Source organism: Xenopus tropicalis, chromosome 9 (assembly GCF_000004195.4).
Source record: "Xenopus tropicalis strain Nigerian chromosome 9, UCB_Xtro_10.0, whole genome shotgun sequence".
Classification (NCBI taxonomy): Eukaryota; Metazoa; Chordata; class Amphibia; order Anura; family Pipidae; genus Xenopus; species Xenopus tropicalis.
Genome location: NC_030685.2, coordinates 18,896,425 through 18,917,567, shown reverse-complemented (window position 1 = coordinate 18,917,567; position 21,143 = coordinate 18,896,425). Strand labels below are relative to the sequence as shown.

The window sequence follows — 21,143 nt, the reverse complement described above, 5'->3', positions numbered from 1 at the left end:
CAGTGTGAGACTTTCCAACATCAGGAGACTCAATCACGTCAGGAGAATCTATAACAATAAAACAACATGGCATCTTTAGCACTTTACCCTGTGATTGTTATTGTAACCAGGACACCCCCCAAATATATATATATATATACATATATAATCAGGAAATAATAGACTATAATATTCCCATAAATGAAAAAGAGTATTGAGCTATGAAAGATATTACTCAATAGATAAGAAAGATTAGTGAATGCTAAACCTGGTTGTTATATATAATGTCACCCCATTTCTTATTGTTTTACCAAAAAGATCAATAGTGAATGAGCCAGGACCTCATAGTATAAACATTACAGATGCATATTAGTCTCTTTATGATCACACTTACCCAATAATGGCACCGGGTGGTCGGGCATCTCTACAGTGGCAATGAACTCCACCGGAGGCTCCAGCACATCAGTTATTTCATGAATCTTCACAAATGTAGGTTCAATATAAGAATAGTTCTGTAAAGGTGAAGACAGGCAGAATATTAAACAAACACACAAGGGCTCATTTATAAATGTGGGCAGTGTGCTGAGTATAAACCAATCTGTGCAAGTGACCATGTTAATTTTTGCCCACTAAAATGTTGTGTTTGCCTCTATACACAAGCTATGCTATAACATAAGTGCAAGTGTTATGCCCGGAGGTGAATAGTGCACACTTTGCCCTGTGCCATTATGGGCATTAAGACGGTGGGCATGGGCATTCTCTTACATGCATATATTGAAAAAGAGAAGACAATCCCTTTACCTTGGATTTAAATGAAATAGTTTGACAGCAACCCATCACCGTTTCTCCTGTAAAAGAAAAGAACATGGAATTAAAAACATCTCATGGAAACTGCTTAATGATGCAGGAAAATGTACTTACGGAGAGAGAGCAGGCAACAGGCAGGGATCTGTAGCTGTGCAGCTGTCTGCCAGCAGTTGGTTACTCACCTTAGTGCACTAGGGGCATCATGGGATATCATTGGAAATCAAGCATCTGATTGGCTGCCATGTGATGCTAGATCTGGTACAAACTTTGTGACTATTATTACCCCCAAAGTGCTGCCATAATGCATTCCCTTTCTTCCAACCATTACCCAGCTGCCCATGTCTGGACTAGTATTCAATTACACAAAGGTTCAAACAACTCCCCTCAGACCCAATATAAAGCATCAGTCTATTGCAGCTTACAGCATTGGCATTTGGCATTGACCAGAGTTTCCAGACCTGCCATCCATTATCAGTAATGCCTAAAGAATAGGGAACCTATAACTCTGGTATAAGCAGCACTAATGTTACACTAAATATATTATATAGGGATAATGTGCAACAAAAATATGAATATGATTAATAAAAATGTATAGAGAAGTGTCAGAATCGCTGCATCTACAATAGGGAGTCACGTGCCAGTGAAAGCATCAAAACATGGGCAAAACCATAATTCTAGTGTCGGTCTCAGTACACTGGCACAAGGACTGGCAATGCCTCCCTATTAATGAATTAGCCCCTGGCCCTGGCATTTCAATTACACCAAGGTCCAAACAACTCCCCTCAGACTATATAAAGCATCAGTCTATGGCAGCTTACAGCAGCTCCTGTCATCAACCGCCAACCTGCCATCCATTATCAGTAATGGTTAAAGAATAGGGAGCCCATAACTTTGATATAATCAGCCCTAATATTACACTAAATATAATATAAAGTACAAATATGAGGAGGAAATATTAATGGGATTAATAAAAATGTATAGAGAAGTGCCAGTATTGCTGTAATTACAACAGAAAGCCACGTGCCAGTGAGCCCACTGGATATGGGCAAAATCATACTTCTTGTGCTTTTAGTTTTTATTCAGTGCAGCCCAAGGACTGGCAATGCCTCCCTATTAATGAATTAGCAATGTAATAACAGGATTCTTTCCATATTTAGCAGGAAAATGTACTTACAGTGAGAGCAGGCAACAGGCAGCGATCTCTAGCTTTGCAGCCAACTGTCAAAAAAAACAGTTGGGCAGTAAGGGCATCATGTGACATTGGCTGAAAGCATCGGTAGCTCTGTGACACTAGACCTGGAATAAACTGTGACAGTTATTACATTGCCCCAATAGCATTGCCATACTGTGTTACCTTTCTTCCAGCCATTGACCAACTGCCTCTCTTTAACTCTCAATATAAAGCTTCAAATCCATACAGTACAGTAACACAACAACACTTTGTATCTCATTAGATCTATAACACGGCAGGTTGCTGCCTGAGCCTAAGCCCATAAGTGCGGCTACTCAGTATAAGAGAGTTTGATTTTTAAACGTAAAGGGGAAATCATGGTTTTATTTTATTTCTAGAAAGCAGCAGAAAGTGAAAATTGCTCTACTCCTACAAATAATAAACACAGATTCAATTTAGGAGCCTTTCCTTGGGGGGACTTTTAGTTTAACCAGGAAAACAATATATCATTTTTTTTCAGGACAACCTAAGCTTTCAAAATATGGTAGAATTTTTGTATAATTCCAATTCTGTAACAACATATAGGCTTCTAAATGTCTAAAAAATGAAAATAATTAATATTTTCCATAATATAAACATATATACCAGAAACAAAAATTATTTTATGCATGAAAATACAACTGATTTGGAAAGCCCCATGTCTTCTGAATGTGCCAATACCAAATATATATAATTTTATGGAGATTTCCCACTTGTATAGGTTTCCAAAGCACTGCTCCAGAAAGCTGCATACTTTGGATTTCAAGGACAAAAATTCCAGTAACAGAAGGTTTATCCCAGAAAATTATAAATTTTTGGAAAGAAGAGATTCTGGGGAATCGAGAATAGGTAGAACTGCCTGTCTACTCCAAACCACTAAGTTGCAGTGCTTTCCTAAAGTTATTGGTTTTTATCAAAATTTGTGAATTTTTTGAAAAATTGCATCAAAGCTTCCAGTCTATTGTATCTTATCTCCTACAGGTCATAAAGTAACCAAATAAAACACCCTAAATATGAATGCCAGGGGGCCACTGAACAGTTTGATGCCCAATATGTATAGGTTTAGCTAAGTATGTGGCATGTCCCGCTTACCGTTATCCCTCATTGGCCCCATCAACCTTTTTAAAATGGAAATGCTACCAAAATTCACGTATGTATTTAGGCAATCACCCACAAAAATACCAGTTTTTTCACCAAAACTAGGGAGCTTTTTACCCAACTATATTGGCACCCCTCCACACCAAAAATCAGTATAGCCAAACTTCAACTCCCAACTCAGGCGGGGGGACTGGCAGCCCCAAATCTTTTTCTATACTACTTAGCTGCTAAATTAACCAATGCAAAATGGTGGGCAACACCAACCTTGGACAATCCCGCTACATGCCTTGAAGCCCAAACAGTGGGTTCATTCGAGGAACTAAAAAACCTCCTATACAGAGGCTGCTCCTACACCCAAAAAGAAACCCCACTTATGAAAGAAGTACAAAAATAAAAAATTATTGGTGAACTTTGTATAAAATACTTACAAAAAAAGCTTTAGCTCCTAGTTGCTGCTCTAAGCTGCAACCAAATACAACTGCAAAAATCCAAAATGTAGGAAAAAAGCTTCAGCAGATTTACTGCAAAACATTTATTGTGGGTAGTGGTAACACGACGTGTTTCGGGTCAATACCCTTGGTACCCTTAGTACACTTGATAAAGGGTATTGACCCAAAACATGTTGTGTTACCACTACCCACAATAAATGTTTTGCAGTAAATCTGCTGAAGCTTTTTTCCTACATTTTGGATTTATGAAAGAAGTAGTATGGGGCTTGGAACATCGACCTCAGCCTCTTCCCTAAACCACAGAACTACTGCTCTGAACTCACCCACTCTGGTGTAACCCCAAACTACAGCACCTTCAAATCATACCAGATCCCTAAATATGGGCTAAATTCCAAATTAAGTACGTACAAGATGTATTCAAGGAAGGGAAACTTCTGGACTTCCAGACCTTAAAAAACAAATTCAATCTACCAAATAGGATGCTTTTCCGATATCTCAATTCCAAGGAACAACCCTACAAACCCCCCCCTCTCGAATAGAAGAGTAAGCACATAACTGCACACACGCCAAGGCCCTCTCACGCTCCTATGCCCTTCTGGTACTGGCTAATGATACCCTATTAAACAAACTTTATAACAAATGGCTAATAGATATACCAGACATGAACAAAGAGCAATGGAAGGAAACCCTTGACTTAATCTTTGACCATATAGTGGCCTCAAGGGACAGACTAATACAATATAAATTCTTACATAGGCATACAGCCTATATGAGGCCCAGCTATTGTTGCAAATGGAGGGGGCTTCAAAACTGGGTCAAGTTGTTATTATGGGGGACTTTAATTATCCGGACATTAACTGGAGTAATGGGGTGGCTAAGTCAGAAAAGCTAGTAGGTTTGTAAACATGCTAAATGACAACTTTTTATTTCAGGCGGTTCAAGAACCTACTCGGAATGACTCTATTTTGGACCTGGTAATATCTAATAATACTGAACTTATCTCTAACATTTGTGTGGGTGAGCATCTGGGGAACAGTGATCACAAGATGGTCTCCTTTGAGATAATGCTGCAGAGACAGCTCTATAGGGGAGTAACTAAAACGCTCAGACGTGCAGACTTTGCCAGTATAAGGGCATCTCTGCAATGTGTCAACTGGGAAAGGCTTTTCATGGGGTTAGACACGGAAGGAAAATGGAACATCTTTAAAACATTGCTTTGCAGGTATACACAACAGTATATCCCCCTTGTAAGCAAGGAGAGGCATCGCAAAGCAAAACCTTTATGGCTGAATAAAAGAGTTTGTCGAGGTTGGTAAGAAAAAACATGCTTTTAAAGCATTCAAGTTAGCTGGGACAGCGGGGGCTTTCATCAGGTACAAGGAAGCAAATAAAGCAGCAAAAAAGCTATCAGGCAAGCTAAAATAGAAATGGAAAGGGACATTGCAGCTAGGAGTAAAAAGAATCCAAAATTATTTTTTAATTATGTGAATAGTACAAAAATGAAGAAAGAAGGGGTGGGAACTTTATTATCACGGGGGGGTACGTTGGTTGATGAAAACGGGGAAAAAGCTGAAATTTTGAACTCTTATTTTTCATCTGTCTATACATCTGAGGAGCCAGATAATGAAGGCTTCCCTTGTAATATGCCCAGTTCTAGTAATTTAGCTACTGACACATGGGTCACTCGGGAGGGAATTCAAAAGAGACTTGAACATGTAAAGGTAAACAAAGGTCCCGGGCCGGATGGGATTCATCCCAGGGTATTAAATGAGCTGAGCGCTGTGATTGCCAAGCCTCTTCACATAATTTTTCAAGATTCGTTGAGGTTTGGCATGGTGCCAAGAGACTGGCGGATTGCTAATGTGGTGCCGTTATTTAAAAAGGGATCCCACTCTCAGCCTGAAAACTATAGGCCTGTTAGTCTGACATCAGTTGTAGGAAAACTTTTGGAAGGGGTAATAAGGGATAGGATAGTTGAATACATTGCAGTTCACAATACTATTAGTTTGTGCCAGCATGGTTTTGTGCGTAACAGATCTTGCCAGACTAATTTACTCACCTTTTATGAGGAGGTGAGTAGGAACCTCGATGCTGGAATGGCAGTTGATGTCATCTACTTGGACTTTGCTAAAGCGTTTGATACAGTACCTCACAGAAGGTTAATGATCAAATTGAGGAATATTGGCCTAGAACATAATATTTGTAATTGGATAGAGAACTGGCTGAAGGATAGAGTACAAAGAGTGGTGGTAAATGGAACATTTTCTAATTGGACCAGTGTGGTTAGTGGAGTACCGCAGGGGTCAGTCCTTGGGCCTTTGCTTTTTAACTTGTTTATTAATGACCTGGAGGTGGGCATAGACAGTACTGTTTCTATTTTTGCTGATGACACTAAATTGTGCAAAACTATAAGTTCCATGCAGGATGCTGCCGCTTTGCAGAGCGATTTGACAAAATTGGAAAACTGGGCAGCAAACTGGAAAATGAGGTTCAATGTTGATAAGTGCATTTTGGTAGAATAAATGTGAATTACACACTGAATGGTAGTGTGTTTGGGGTATCCTTAATGGAGAAGGATCTAGGGGTTTTTGTAGATAACAAGTTGTCTAATTCCAGGCAGTGTCATTCTGTGGCTACTAAAGCAAATAAAGTGCTGTCTTGTATAAAACAGGGCATTGACTCAAGGGATGAGAACATAATTTTGCCCCTTTATAGGTCCCTGGTAAGGCCTCACCTTGAGTATGGGGGGCAGTTTTGGGCTCCAGTCCTTAAGAAGGATATTAATGAGCTGGAGAGAGTGCAGAGACTGCAACTAAACTGGTTAAGGGGATGGAAGGGTTAAACTATGAGGTGAGACTGTCGAGGTTGAGGTTGTTTTCTCTGGAAAAGAGGCGCTTGCGAGGGGACATGATTACTCTGTACAAGTACATTAGAGGGGATTATAGGCAGATAGTTCTTTTTTCCCATAAAAACAATCAACGCACCAGAGGCCCCCCCTTTAGATTAGAGGAAAGGAGCTTCCATTTGAAGCAGCGTAGGGGGTTCCTCACGGTGAGGGCAGTGAGGTTGGGGAATGCCCTGCTGGGGGATGTTGGGTAGGGGGTTCCTCACGGTGAGGGCAGTGAGGTTGGGGAATGCCCTTCCTAGTGATGCTGTAATGGCAGATTCTGTTAATGCCTATAAGAGGGGCCTGGATGAGTTCTTGAACAATCAGAATATCCAAGGCTATTGTGATACTAATATCTACAGTCAGTATTAGTGGTTGTATATATAGTTTATGTATGTGAGTGTATAGATTGGTAAGTATAGGTTGTGAGTGCTGGGTTTATTTGGATGGGTTGAACTTGATGGACTCTGGTCTTTTTTCAACCCTATGTAACTATGTAACTATGTAACCCCATTGGTTGATATGGAACATCAGGGTGCCTATGCTAGCTATTAACTGCAGGGGTAGGTACTTCTGCGCTGGCAGGTACCTCAGTTGCCAACCCTAGTCCGGAATCTCTTCATGTCCCGGCGCTCCCTCCCTGCGCAGTGCTCCCTCCACTACCGCCGTCCCCGCGTGGGTGGGGGGGGGGGGGCGAGGTGGCCAGCTTGGCCTGCCTCTGATTAAGTGCCAACCTGACACATTAAATCCCCTCTCATTGATAATGGCAAATCTCTGAGACTTTTACCTCTGTTCCAAATGTAACATAATACATTGAAAAATGTGCCCAGTAAAGAGCAATAGTTAGGTTGCCACCCGGCTAGTGTTTCATGAGTCTAGCTGGTAAAATACCTGCCAGGGCTGGTATTACAGACTTACCGGCAATGTACTTGTTCATAAATTAGTAAACCCTATTTGTTCTGCCTTTGGCCGCCCCAACTCCCTCTTCATCCCTACCATTACCTCTTTCACCTCGTCTCCACATCAATTCTGCTTTGGCCACAAGTGTCACTGCATCCCCCCCCATTTGTATTATAGTTCTGCCCCGCTTTAAATCATACACCCTCCCCTTCTCACTGTCACCCCTACCTTCACACCATCAGGCAGTAAGGGTCCAACCAAAAGGCGGCAACATTAGGAACAGCATTAATACGAATTTATAGAGAGGTGCCAGTATCTATAGATCTTTACACGCTAGTGAACTGCTGCAAATATACAAAACTTTAGTCTTTAATATACTGAACCCTGGGACTGCCAGCACCTCATTTATAATTCATTTTAATATGTAATAAATGATTCCAATACTGAGCCAGAAAAATGTGATCATTTCTATGGATTCCATCAGTATAACTATCTATTCAAATACAAGCAATGAATGATAAAAAGCTGCCTCTTTAATATACTGGAGGACTGCAGTGTGCTAGCTGCACCTAGAGGCTGCACTGCCCCCGGTGCCCAACCACTGACATGACATCTGTACATTCATGGCTGCCCCCGTGGCGCAAAACTCCAATTTCCCACTATTCCTTTCTTTTGTAACTAAAACTTCAGTGCCCCCCAAAAATTGGTGACAGATGACAAAAAAGCACGTATCTGAACAGGGAGGTTGGGGTGGGGCGTAGGGTTGCCACCTTTTATTTACTATTATACCGACCTTTGGGTCGGGGGAGCAGGTGGGGGTGTCACATGGGAGAGGATGAAGTATGTGGGGAAATAGGCAGGGCATAGGCACGTCTGGCCGTATAAGGGGTAATCCGTCAAAGGAGAGGGTCAGGGAAGGAATGGATTGGTAGGGTAATTGCCAGTAACTTGTTAATCGCAGTACTGGTACTGGCTGGGCCGGTCAAATACCAGCTGGGCGGTAGCCTTATTGGAGCTAAGGACATGGACAGGATGCAATTAGGTGTGGCTAAGGATTTGCCAAGCTTCTCTGGGGTTGGCCAATAACCAAACACATTTGTCCAACAGGATCATTAGTGGGTTTATTTTGCCTGACCAAATTGGTGCCATCACAGCAGAGACTGAGTGGCCAGATCAGTTGGTGAAAGGGTCCAAACATGCACATAAGGCCATATATAGGGTGTTCTTTGATCATAGTAGATCCCCAACCCAAACTCTGTTTGGCCTATGGCGCCCTGACAGACCAATCACACAAGAGCGTACATGGGAAAGCAGTTTATTGTGCACATAGCAGTTTACATGGTATGTCATTTATTTTATTCCTTAACTGTATATCATAGATACCTGTGCCTTATATAATTACATGTTTATAGTACAAAAATATGTCATCTCCAAAGCAGTAGGCAGCATCCTGGCCACGTGCAGCCACAAAGCTCTATTGGATCAGTCTCTTCCTTATTCTATAAGCTCCGTCCTACAGAGTAAATGTACATCTATTCCCATGGATCCTGCTGGGATTGGTCAGTGGAAAACATGGCATCTTCGTTAAGCTGCTCCAGGTCATTTATTGGTCCATCCCAGTGGTTATGTGGCTGAAGAACCCAAGCGGCCTCAGTGCGTAATGCCGACCCATAGTCACATACAAGCCACTGGGCTATATCAGAGAGTCCATTCCTTCATATACCTCTTTATTTACACAACTTAATAATAAATCCGGCTGAGAAGAACCCACATCCGCAGAAACATTGTCCCATTTAATAACCCGGGCTTCATTCCCCTATAACAATATGACTACCAGTTGCCCTATAACAGAAAGCCTGGGATCCAGGAACATCTAGTTATACAAATGATGCAAGTTAGACATCCCTGATTTAAAGGGTAAGTAAAACCCAGAATAAACATGGGCTATATTAAAAGGGGCCTACTGTAGCGCTTCCCATATCCAGCAGTGTGTACTCTGTAAGTGGCATACAGTTTGCTGGCTGTGGGGAATAGTACACAAGCCCTGGGCCTTGTGAATAATAGCACTAAGCCATATTTCAAAGCTTTACCTACCCTTTAAGCAATTTTTCCCTAAGGCCCTAGTTTTCCTACATTGCCCTCTTCTTCAATTCAAGGCCCAACTCTCACGCACACAATACATGATCCTTTAGAAAGAAATCGATATCGCTGCTTGCAGCACATCTACCTCCTTTATCCTTTAGTACATGAGCCACATGCAGCTAGGGTTGAACCTCACCCCTTTAATACTGCCCACATATTAAATCCAATCCTGCATGGCTAATTAGCAATCCATTTAGATGCATGCTGCAGACTGAACTGATTTATGTGCAGCCATGCATCTAAATGAATTGCTAACCAGCCATGTAGGAAGCAGATTCAATATGTGGCCGATATTAAAGGGGTGAGGTGGCGGCCCTACGTGCAGCCCATAACGATCCCCTGGCTCCTATGCACAACTCCTCGGAGTCACCGACATCTCAACAGCTTATCTAATTGCAGTCCCGGCGCTAGTGGAATGTGCCCCATCTACTTAATACTAACCCAGCAGCACCGGCTCTGCCTTATATACACCCACCCTCAGGATTAGTGCTTCTGAATTCCTAAATTCTCACTCCGGATAGGAATATCCCAAAAAGTAAGAACACTTCAAATAGGCTCCAGTCGTCCTCTGTCAGCGAATGACTACATTGCATTCCCTCAACATAGGAAAGGCTGTTCCTGCTTGACTCAATTGATCAGCTCACATGCTCTTTATTTCCCTGCAGCTGTGAAAAGCAATTACAATAATCCTTCATTTCTAACCTCTTGCCTCCAAATTTATCATCTGGCTCCAATAGTGGTTATTCTTCAAAGTGGGCAATTTACTAAAGGGCAGTGCTAAGGGAATGCAGCTAGGGTTGCCACCTCACCCCTTTAATACCGGCCACATATTAAATTCACATCCTGCATGGTTAATTTGCAATTATTTAAGATACTTGCTGCAGACTGAACTGATTTATGTGTAGCCATGTATCTTAATTAATTGCTACCTACCCGTGCAGGATATGGATTCAATATGTGGCCTGTATTAAAGGCGTGAACTGGCAACCATAAATGCAGCACATGAAACTATCTCAAGTTTTTTCATGGTATGCACATCATTTTGTGCATGCAACCAACACCCAAAACAAATGTTATGGCTTTATGTATTTTTATATACATTCATTTGAAGCAAGACTTGCCATGTACAAAGCAATGCCATTGCCGTTAGATAAGCACATCCACAATGAGCAATTAATTTAGATGCATTCTGCATGGCTGCACATAAATCAGTTCAGCCTGCAGCATGCATCTAAACGAATTGCTAATTAGTCATGTAGGATTTTAAATTAATAAGTCGCCAGTATGAAATAGGTGAGGTGTAGGGCTGCCACCCTTTAATACCGGTCATATATTCAATCTACATCTTTCATAGCTGGTTAGTAATTAATTTAGAAGCATGCTGCATGGCTGTACATAAATCAGTTCAGTCTGCAGCATGCATCTAACTTAATTGCTAATTAGGATGTAGATTTAATATATGACCGATATTAAAGGGGTGAGATGGCAACCCTAATGAGATGGCAACACTAACTGATGTGCCACTTGCCAGACTGAAAGTATAAAACTGCCCTATGGCCAGTAGGAGGCAGCATTGGGTTAAACAACGTGCTTCCTATGCTTCAGACTTCCCAGACAAAGGAAGTGCATTTGTTTAGAGAATTTCCCAGCGAGAAAATATTTGCTTTATCTGCTATGAATTCAATTCCCCGGCAGCAATTAAAATGTTATTCTTGGATCACAGACCTAAGTGCTTAAAGTGCGGTTTTCAGCGAGGGTATAAAAAAAAAAATCCCCAGCTGGTTGAGAAGAATGGTAACCAAGGATCAAATTCTAGTATTTCATCCGCGGCATTTATAATGGAGTAAATATTTAACATACATTAGCCAGTTTAATTACTAGCCCCCATACTGCCGGCCCTTGTATTCCAATTCATGAGCTGCCACCGAGTAACCACGCAAGACCCCCAAGGGTCTTTGGCTACACAATAAGCTTGAGCTATGGAGAAAAGTTGCCACATTGTAGAATACTCATGGCTCCTTGAAATTCCTCACAGCATCTTTATGTTAATGTATCTCCCCCTGACTGAGTGCATTGTGAGGTCCGGCATAGAAGAGAGTAGGCCGGACACAGAAAGGGCATTTATGCCCTGTACTGGGGGGGGGGGGGGGGTAACTCCTCTAACAATTCTGAGCTTTTCTATTATTTTTCTCCATAATGAGAACCAGCTGCACATCAGTCGGGAAGCGTGAGCCAGCGGTTCTGGGCTGCAGCGAGGAATGTGCGGCCCTAAGGGACTGTTCAACATGCAATATTATTCCTTATCCGCGCAAGGCACGGTCTGACTCCCCCTTGCCCTGACAGCCCCAGAGAAGCTAATGTTTTGTTTTCTTTTAGAGAGATGATGATAATGATGGCAGTGGAGGGGGCAGTAGGGCAGGATTTGGGGAATAAGCAGTTGCTTATAAAATCCAAACAAGACAACATTCAAACAATGTGTAATTATGTGCATTTAAAGGGAAAGTTAACCAAATTAAATTAGGCTGGGTTTGTTTTTCAGTAAAGATGCTTAAGGACAGAAGGGTTTTTCAGTGGTTTTCAAACTTTTTCAGTTTAAGCCTCCACTTAAATGTACAACTATTGGCCAGGGCCTCCTTAACTATTCAGCCATAGTATCAAGAATATCTAGGGCAGTAAATACATATTTACCCAAAATCTCACCATAACTGATCAACAAGCTGGTTTTTCAGGGGTATTATGTTTATGCAAAGCTACTAGTCTCCCCAGTTGGACCTAAGGCTGAGCCCTCTGATGCTGCTCGAAGCCCCACAAGGGGGCCAATCCCACAGTTTGGGAACCACTGCCTTAAAGGAGACATATCCTATAAAAATTAAGAATGTGCCAGGGAATTATACTCCTCTAGATATAGAAGGATTGTGCTTAAAAAGTTGTGTTTCTGACTGATTTATTGAGAAATTCCACAAAAACCCCCACTAGCCCCGCCCATCTGTTCCACTTCCTGCTGGCTGAATTCTCTGGATGAGCTGGGGAGCCGGCGGCTCTCAGTACCCTGCACTGTAGGATAGGAACCAATCAGCAGCTAGGCTGACCTGATAGGGAACTGAAGCCTGTCTGTGCTTGTGTGACTGCAGGGCTGTGATTGGCTCTCCCCCTCCTACTGTGCTTCTGGCAGGGACCGTTAGGACACGCCCACTCTCCATTTCAAACTCTGACAGAGAAGAGATAGGATCTATAGGGAGCTCCAATAAAGGGGCCATTGTTACAGACAGGATTAATGTTTAGCCCAAAGGGAAACCAGCACCGTATATTATTCATAATTGCCTACAAAATTAGGGTTTTCCCATTTATCCAATATGTCTCCTTTAAAGGAGATCAGTTGGCCACAGAAGAGTAAAAAGGCAAGGAAATACCTCTGTATATCAGAACACCCTAAAGCCAATGGGCATGGGTCACTCTCTGCCCTTTATATTCTCTAGTAGCCCAAATCCATGGGTACAAAAGTGCTCAAATTCACCCTGCATGGCTCCCGACGGGAACTGCCAGGTTTGAAAATGTTCAGATAATGTAGCTCTAGTTATGTCATGCAATTTGCTAATCTCTCGCACGAAGCAAGACCTCAAGGAATTCTGAAAAATTAAGAGGTTTGGCAATCACAGAGTTAAGCTCGTTTATTATAATAATTAGGTAAATTCAGCTCTGCTCAGAACTGGCCACTGCCACAACCTGACTTTCCCTAAACCCAACATGAAGGCTGCCATTTTGCTTTCTCTAGAATGCATCCATGATACTATAGGAAAGGAGCTACCCTTCAGTTGGTATCAGAGGGGTCAGATAACTGTACATTTAAAACAGAATTGTGGTCAGAAGATTTAAATATCATGACTATTTTTTTTGGTTAACTTTCCCTTTTTTTTTTGCTTAAGACTTGTTTCATCTAGCAGCAAGAGAAGTTATACTGCCCCCCACATCATGTACCCTGCATTGCAGCACGGCTCTGTTATAGTGGCTAATGTACAAGCAATAAACATGAGCACAGGCTCATCTGTGGTTGGCTGGATTACAAGATGCCTCTGCTGGTGGTTAGCACAGCGCTCCAGTGATCCAAATGCAGGGGCTGTGTCCTGCTGCTGAACTTGGGTAATGCTGACCAGATAAATTATCAGGTCAGACCCAGGCAGAGGCCACTGACAGAGGAAACAGTCCTTGCCAAAGACGAGAAAGTCAATTTATAAACACAGAGGCTGAGTAGGTTTCTCTTTTGGGAAGAGGGAACTCCAGAGGCGATATTATCATTCAGAGAACAGAACTGGGACTGCCCTTGTGCTTAGAACTTCTGCTCAACTATCGCAACGCTCCTTTCATTATGTCACAAAATAGCGAAACCGGTTTAGCTGAAGGGTCCACAGGCTGGGCAGATATCTGCTTTAAGGCACCAACAAACAATGTGACTGAAGGAAAACCCGCCATGTCCATGCCAAAAAAAGGGATCAACGATGGTAGATCTTTCCAGCACTGAGAAAAAAAAAACAGAGCAGATGGTTTGGAAAGCCAAGCAACTGAAATGGTTAAACAGATAATGACTTGAGTCCTCTCGTTAGTCACGGTCAGATCTTCCTGTTAATTTGCGATGTTTAGTTTTTGCTAGGGAGACGTTTAAGGTCCTGTTGTCCTTTGCCTCCCCTGCTCTAAAAAAAATAGTCTTGCAATAAAAAGGGGGTGTGGAGGTTTAGAAGTTGCTGAAGATCTCGTGCTTCTTGCTCCAGTCCATCTGTGGAGCGCGCTTGTTGGCTCGCTTGGCCTTTGCTTTCTCCTTAGCTTCAGCTGCTGTAGGGCTGAGCCGCAGACCGCTTTCCTCGAATGGGTCCTTCCTGATCAGGTCACCTGCCTGGATGGAGAGAGGGGAGGAAGGTGTTAATCCAGCAAACGTCTCTAAAACACATATTTCATTCCTATGTAAAGAGTCATTTTATGGGGCAGGGATTTATAAGGGGCTGCTTTATGCAGGATAACTTTATGTGGGCCAGCATATGTACTTGCCTCCAGTAAGGGTGACAGCACATGGTACGACAAATCTACCGAAATGCCATCTATATCCCCTGCAGATAAGCGCAGGCCGAGAATCTGCCCATCTACTTTAAAAATCTAAAAGTTGTGTCTGCAACCGGAATCATTTATTCTGTCCGGGTTTAAAGGGGACATATAGGATAAATGGGAAAACCCTAATTTTGTAGGCAATTATGAATAATATAAGGTGCTGGTTTCACTTTGTGCTAAAAATTAATCCTCTCTGTAACAATGGCCCCTTTATTGGAGCTCCCTATAGATCCTATCACTTCTCTGTCCGAGTTTGAAATGGAGAGTGGGCATGTCCTAACGGTCCCTGCCAGAGGCACAGTAGGAGGGGGAGAGCCAATCACAGCCCTGCACTCACACAAGCAAAGACAGGCTTCAGTTCCCTATCAGGTCAGCCTAGCTGCTGATTGGTTCCTATCTTATAGTGCAGGGTACGGAGGGCCGCCGGCTCCCCAGCTCATCCAGAGAATTCAGCCAGCAGGTGGAACTGCAGGTGGAACTGCTCATTCCTTCTTTATCTAGAGGAGTATAATTCTCTGGTACATTCTTAATTTTTATAGGATATGTCTCCTTTAAGAAAGACGCAGTGCATTTCAGACCAAAACTGCATACTTGAGCAGTTTCTGGATGAAATACACTGCGTGTGCCTGCAGCCGGGCTGAAGCAATGCTTTGAAATGACCCCTCATGTTTCAGATTAACATAGAAAATGATGCACAGGCTTAGAAAGAACACAGACGGTCATACTACTGTCTCTCTCTCTCTCTATATATATATATTTGAGTAGGGCATATACAAAATTTCTAGACTGCTTATAGGCATTTCCTGCACATAAGGATTTATTTAAGTGTAGGTATCACTAGGGTCTTGCCTCTCTTTTACAAGACTAAAAATATCTGAAATCCACATCTTGCAAGGCTAATTTAGATGGAAGCTGCAGACCACTGCACCTATGCAATGTGTACCCAAATGGATTGATAATTAGCTATTCAGCTTGGAGGTTTTATACAGTATGTGTCTGGATTTTAAACTGGTTAGGTGGCAACTTTACCCAGGCTCTAGTTTAGCAGCATTGTACCTGTGAGTCCTTATCCGGGCTTTGCAGATCGCTGTGAGATGAAGACGTTGAAGAGTCTCCATTCAGCTGGAAAACAAAAGACATGATGTCACAAAACTGCTGGTTCTTGGTGGAAGTTAACAGAGACATAGAATGGTACAAAATTACCAAAAATTGCCCCCATTTGCTGCTGTGGCAATCATTATGTGCCCCAGGAACTATAGAGTACTTGCACCAGCAGTATCAGGTCATAGCAGAAAACGGAGGCTGATTTGTCCAAAGAACCAAAACTGCCCTGTGTGCCACTGCCCTAAACGTAAGGAAAGAGCCTTCGGACAAGTCCCAGCATCCTTTAGTTGTTATCAGATAATGGTTTCAGTGGAACTTATTTGTTTGGTTTCTCCTCCTTACAATCAACCACAAACTGACATATTTAAACCGCAACGTATTTAGAATCCATAATTAAAACAAGGTGGAAGCAAAAGGAAGGGAGAACCTCAGAGAAGCCTTGGCAGGCAGGTTTGCATTTCCTGGCTTATATTCCCACATATTAGCTACCTCTGTATTACTAGTATCTTAAAGATCTCAAAATATCTGATAAAGTTCATTTTTGGTAGCGTCCAAAGATTCACACTATAATTTGCTATAACTTGCAGTTGCCAAATTCTCTGCACTATAAAAGAATGTCAAAAATCTTAGAGCTGTTTGTAAAAAGCTTAATAAATGCCTGAAACATTGCGATGCACCACAAGCGGCCAATCAAGTATCACTAGCACTCAGAGAAAACATATGGGATTCTGCATTCCTTTCACTGGTACTGATAGAAAAGCAGGAAAAGCCTTGGGCAATACTGACCTGTGTAGGGGTCACACCGTTGGTCAAGGGGATGGTGCCTGAAGAAAAGAAACAAGTAGTTAATAACTATATATATATATGTATATGGAAATAAAGTAAAAAATGTCGGCACTCACAGGATTTGCACAATAGTACTTACAAACAACAAGTCATAGTCAGATGCAATAAGGTGAGGTTTATTGGTCCAACGTTTCGGTTCCTTACTAGAACCTTCGTCAGGGAAAACCCATATGTATATGGAAATAATACCTTATATAGCGCACAGAAAGATCTTTCTTGTTCATATGCATTTATACATATGACAAGGAGCTAAGAAATTACTTATTTTGCACTACTGCAGTTGGCTGAGAAGTGCCTGAAACTGCGTGATGTTTTGCACATTTTGGGGCCTAAAACCTGACTAAAGTCAATGGGAGATGGAGGTGTAACTGGAGGTTTAGCCTGTGGACACAACACCCCATGTGCTATTATCCTTAGAAAAAAATATGTCCAACAAGTGAGGTCTCAGGGTACAAGGGCAGGTGGCAGAATATTTTACTCTAGGGTTTCAAGCAAATGGATGTTCTATTTAGGCCTCAACAGAGGTGGTGCGCAAGACAGAAGTCATCTCCACACCTTTTCCATGAGCCTCAGTGGGGGCAATCCCGAGCTTCTTGAAGTAATCGTCCGTCTCTTGGTCTATAACAAGTAACTTTGTTTCATTGTCCTTGGATTTGATGTTGGCCACCACTTCCGAATGCTTCATGTTTTCAATATTCTGTCCGTTCACCTAAAAAGGGAGTCATGAGATTATGGCACAGTCTGAAGTTGTTTGGGACCTGACGTTTAATTGCCTAGAGCAGTGTTAATTTATATTGGGTCCCCAAGAATGCTTTACTTTAACATGGAGGATATCCAAGCAATATGTTTGTACGTAAAATAGATGGAAACATATTGAGACATCATTGTCATCAAGGCTAAGAAGACAGCACCGTAAGCAGTACTGCATGGAAAACAATGGCTGGTAGATAGAGGATCCTAGAGGTGAAGGAATTCAAGTGCAAAGTTTGTTCTTGCTCTATTTACCCATGGTATCCAATCAGATGTTTCCTTTCAAAATGCACACCAGTAATTGCTTTCTGGTGACTGGTTACTATGGGTTACTAGACCTGAAGCAAACAGCTCTTACTACATTAGCCCACCCTACATTATATCATCCAAACCCTGTAACCACCGATGACCAGTGATTGAACTTTTACAGTTCTAACCTAAAACTAAGAGCCATGATACGCAACTGTATTTAGTCTGTGAACACATTACTAAGCTGGGAAGTGATGGTACCTCACTGTTGCCTCCTCTGACTGTTACATACCCACAAGTGCTGTGTATACACAAATGCCAGCCTGCCTGTAATGCCATGTTCAGCGCCAAGACTCACTCCTGATCTGAACTTAAACACAAGGGACTGCGCTGTTTTTTATTAGTTTTACCACAGAAATGGCTGCAATTGTCTGAGAAGGGGGTTGGTCCTGCCAATGCAGGTCAAGTTCTCATGGTGCTGCAGGGGTTAATGCTCCCCGTTTTTGCTAAAGAAGTCTGTTTCCTTGCTCCCTGCCCTCAGCCATTGCAATGAAAACAAACACCAGGGCCTCTCTTCCTGGTTTCTTAGCAACGGCTGCTACTTTCCCCTGACAGAAACAATTGCTTTGTGCTCTGACTGGGCCGCAGAGTTCTTTCATAGCAGCCCCCTGCTCCCTTGTACTCTTTCTTAAATTTTATCTTGCTATTGCTTCTCTTGTTTAGTTTAATAGAAATATGGCTTATACCGAGGCACTTTTCCCTCACTTAAAGTTTTTCCAGTTTCCCCCCTTCTGCCCCAGTTGAAACCCTTGGTCCTAACACCTTTGGATTATTATAAAACTATAATAGGCTATTAATATGTGTCCGTAATCTTAAGCATTCCCTGATATATTAGCTGTTTTTTGGTCTTCAATGATTCTATGAGACGCGTGCCAAAGGAATATTCTGTAAGTGGGTGGAGCTAAGGATACCAACCTTTCTTGGAAAAAAATCCTGTATTTTTAACCCTTTTCCCTATTGGCATCAGGGAGTGTTTTTACCAGCCAGATGGGCATCCCAGGTGGCAATCAATATCTGTCTAGTGATGTGCGGGTCAGGAAAAATTCAACCTTCACCCACACCTGACCCTAACCCGTAAAACGTTGCCATTGTAGGACCCACACTCAACCCATACCCGCTTCTTTCTGTTCTGTACACTACTTCTTTGTTCATCTTAGGATGCAAGAAAGGGAAACTTTGGAAGCAGAGAAAATGTTCTGATCCACACCCACCCTGAACCCACAATGGTCTCCCAAATTTCATCTCTAACCTGCCTGAGCTAAGGGTAAACCCATGGGTCCCATGGGTTAACCTGTACATTACTGCTGTATAGTGCTTGGCTATATACTGATCAGGAAAGCTGACATATCTTTCAAACGAAAACTGCATTGAGCTGTTTATGGGTCCTCTCCTGATAGGCCTCAATGTGACCCCCTGTGTAATTTAGGGTGCCAAAAAGGTCTGCAGTTTTTGTGACTTGGCAATGTATGGCCCGTGTACTTCCTACACGGGACAGCAACTCTCTATCCTTAATCAAAATCAACAACTTTATTTACTTTGTCTTTAATATTTGAAACTGCCAGTGCAATAAAATGGCCTGTCTGCATTCAGCATGGCCGGAGACAAAAGCACTAAGGTAATTTATTGTGACAGTGAAACCACAAACACAAGAGGATCGAGTGAAATAATTTACATATGTCTTAAAGCGTCTGAAGAAAGGAGGATCTCCCTGAGGACCCTGCCTACGAGCAGAATATGTTTGCAATTCTCTGCCCCCCCTCGGGATTCCACTCCTGCTTACAATGTGACATGAATTATTCATAGGAGCCTCTGGCACAGAATGTCTGCAAGGTTCTTGGTAGGATCAAGTTCCTAAATCACCCAGGTGGTTTGCTGGGAGGTGGAGAATAAAATTGAAGAGAGGCCCGCCCCTAGCTGGCACGCCACTCTTTCGCCCTCGCATGGCTGCATGGGGGCATTAAATATGCAGGAGGGCCCTTAGATGGCGGGACAAGACCTGTTGCGCTTACAATGCAAGGAGATGACAGATCTACCAGGCAGAGGGCAGCCAGGGTTCAGCGGTCTCAGGGGCAAAGCAGAGCCAGATCAAATGACCCGGGCCACTGGGCAGAGCACTGATATTAAAAAATAGCTGCCCCACTAAGCGAGTGCCAGTTCCCCTCACTGAGAGCTACTAAATGCCAACACCACCTAAAATGGGCTAAGATACCATCTTTGCCCTTTGACGTTTCCAGGGTTTTAAAAATTAAAAGCAAACAGTGCATTAACCCTTTATGTGGTGGCAAGTGTAGCAACTCTAGCACAAAAATACCATTGTGCCATCCCCATACTTCTACGTTAGTAAGTTAACATAACTTTTTTAAGTTTCCTTTTTCTCTGTGCTGTGCCACCTGTTTACCAACACAAGGCCATTTTAATAAATGGGCAAAAGGGGCATCCGACCAGGGCCTACCCGGATAGGTGGGCCATCAGCACATATTTCATCTGGAATAACTTTTGGCAGAAGCATTCTACAGATATGGCAGACCCCTCATTTTAATCAATTGAAGGGGTCAACAGGACTGAAAAACACCTACGTGCCTCCCCCTGCCTACCATTTTTTAATCAAGTGTGGCATGGATAAAGCATAACTTTCTAATTAGGCCCTTTCATATCCATTCCAAACTGCTGCTTGGTTTGTAGGGTAGTTAACCCCTTTCACACAGCAGGTAAGAAATAAAGGCTAATATAAAACTATTTTCAAATACCAGAACATACTAAGAGACCATTCTTAATAGAAATATCCCTTTAATTCCTCTCTGTGCATAACAATGTCATACCTCTACCAGCCGATCCTGCGGTCTTAGGCCAGCCTTGGCTGCCGGTGATCCTGGGTCCACAGACCTGATAAACTGTCCCGGCCGGGATTTTTCACTGTGCAGATTAAAGCCATAACCACTGGGGCCTTTTTTCAGATAACAGAGACGAGGGCACCTCTCCTTCACTTGCCCGTTCATATCCTGCAGAAACAACACAAAAAAAAAATTGAAACATGACCAATATTTTACAGGTGTGGCCATTAAGCAGAAAATAAATCAGAAGGGCTCATTTACTACATATGCCAGCATATGTACCAAAGTAGGTGCAGCGTGCAAAGTACCAGTAGGTGCAAGCACCCAGTTCCTGGCGTTTTCATGGGTGTCTATTTTAACACCTGGCCGGTATTTATCAAACCTTACTGGTAAATCACTAGCTGGGGCCAGCAGCGGAATTACAAATTTACCAACAATGTACTTGCTGGTAAATCTGTAATGCCCTATAAATTCCTCCCTTCCCTGACCCTCTCTGTTGCCGATCACATTTTATAACCACAAGCCACTCTCTACTCCACCTTTAACCTATTTCCTTGCCTATTTCCTGGCCCCATGCACCTTTCCTCCACTCAGCACGCCCATTTCCCCTGCCCCTTACATCATAGCCCTGATTCAAAATAAAATCACAGGCCGCCCCCAACCCAAAAGCTGGTATTATTGACAGAAAAAGGTTGCAATCCAAACCATGAGACTTTATTTAAAGTTCATACTAAATT

General features: G+C 42.5%; 1 protein-coding gene across 1 annotated transcript in view; it reads right to left on the bottom strand.

The window, feature by feature from the left end:
- Positions 1-8,629: 8,629 nt before the first annotated feature.
- slc9a3r2 (SLC9A3 regulator 2) overlaps positions 8,630-21,143 on the bottom strand; it is a 72,483-nt gene continuing 59,969 nt past the window's right edge. The window contains 6 exon segments of the mRNA NM_001142062.1: positions 8,630-12,326; positions 12,845-14,357; positions 15,623-15,688; positions 16,457-16,494; positions 17,072-17,225; positions 20,395-20,574. Of these exon segments, the coding sequence (NP_001135534.1) occupies positions 14,199-14,357; positions 15,623-15,688; positions 16,457-16,494; positions 17,072-17,225; positions 20,395-20,574 (597 nt within the window). The 3' untranslated portion in view covers positions 8,630-12,326; positions 12,845-14,198.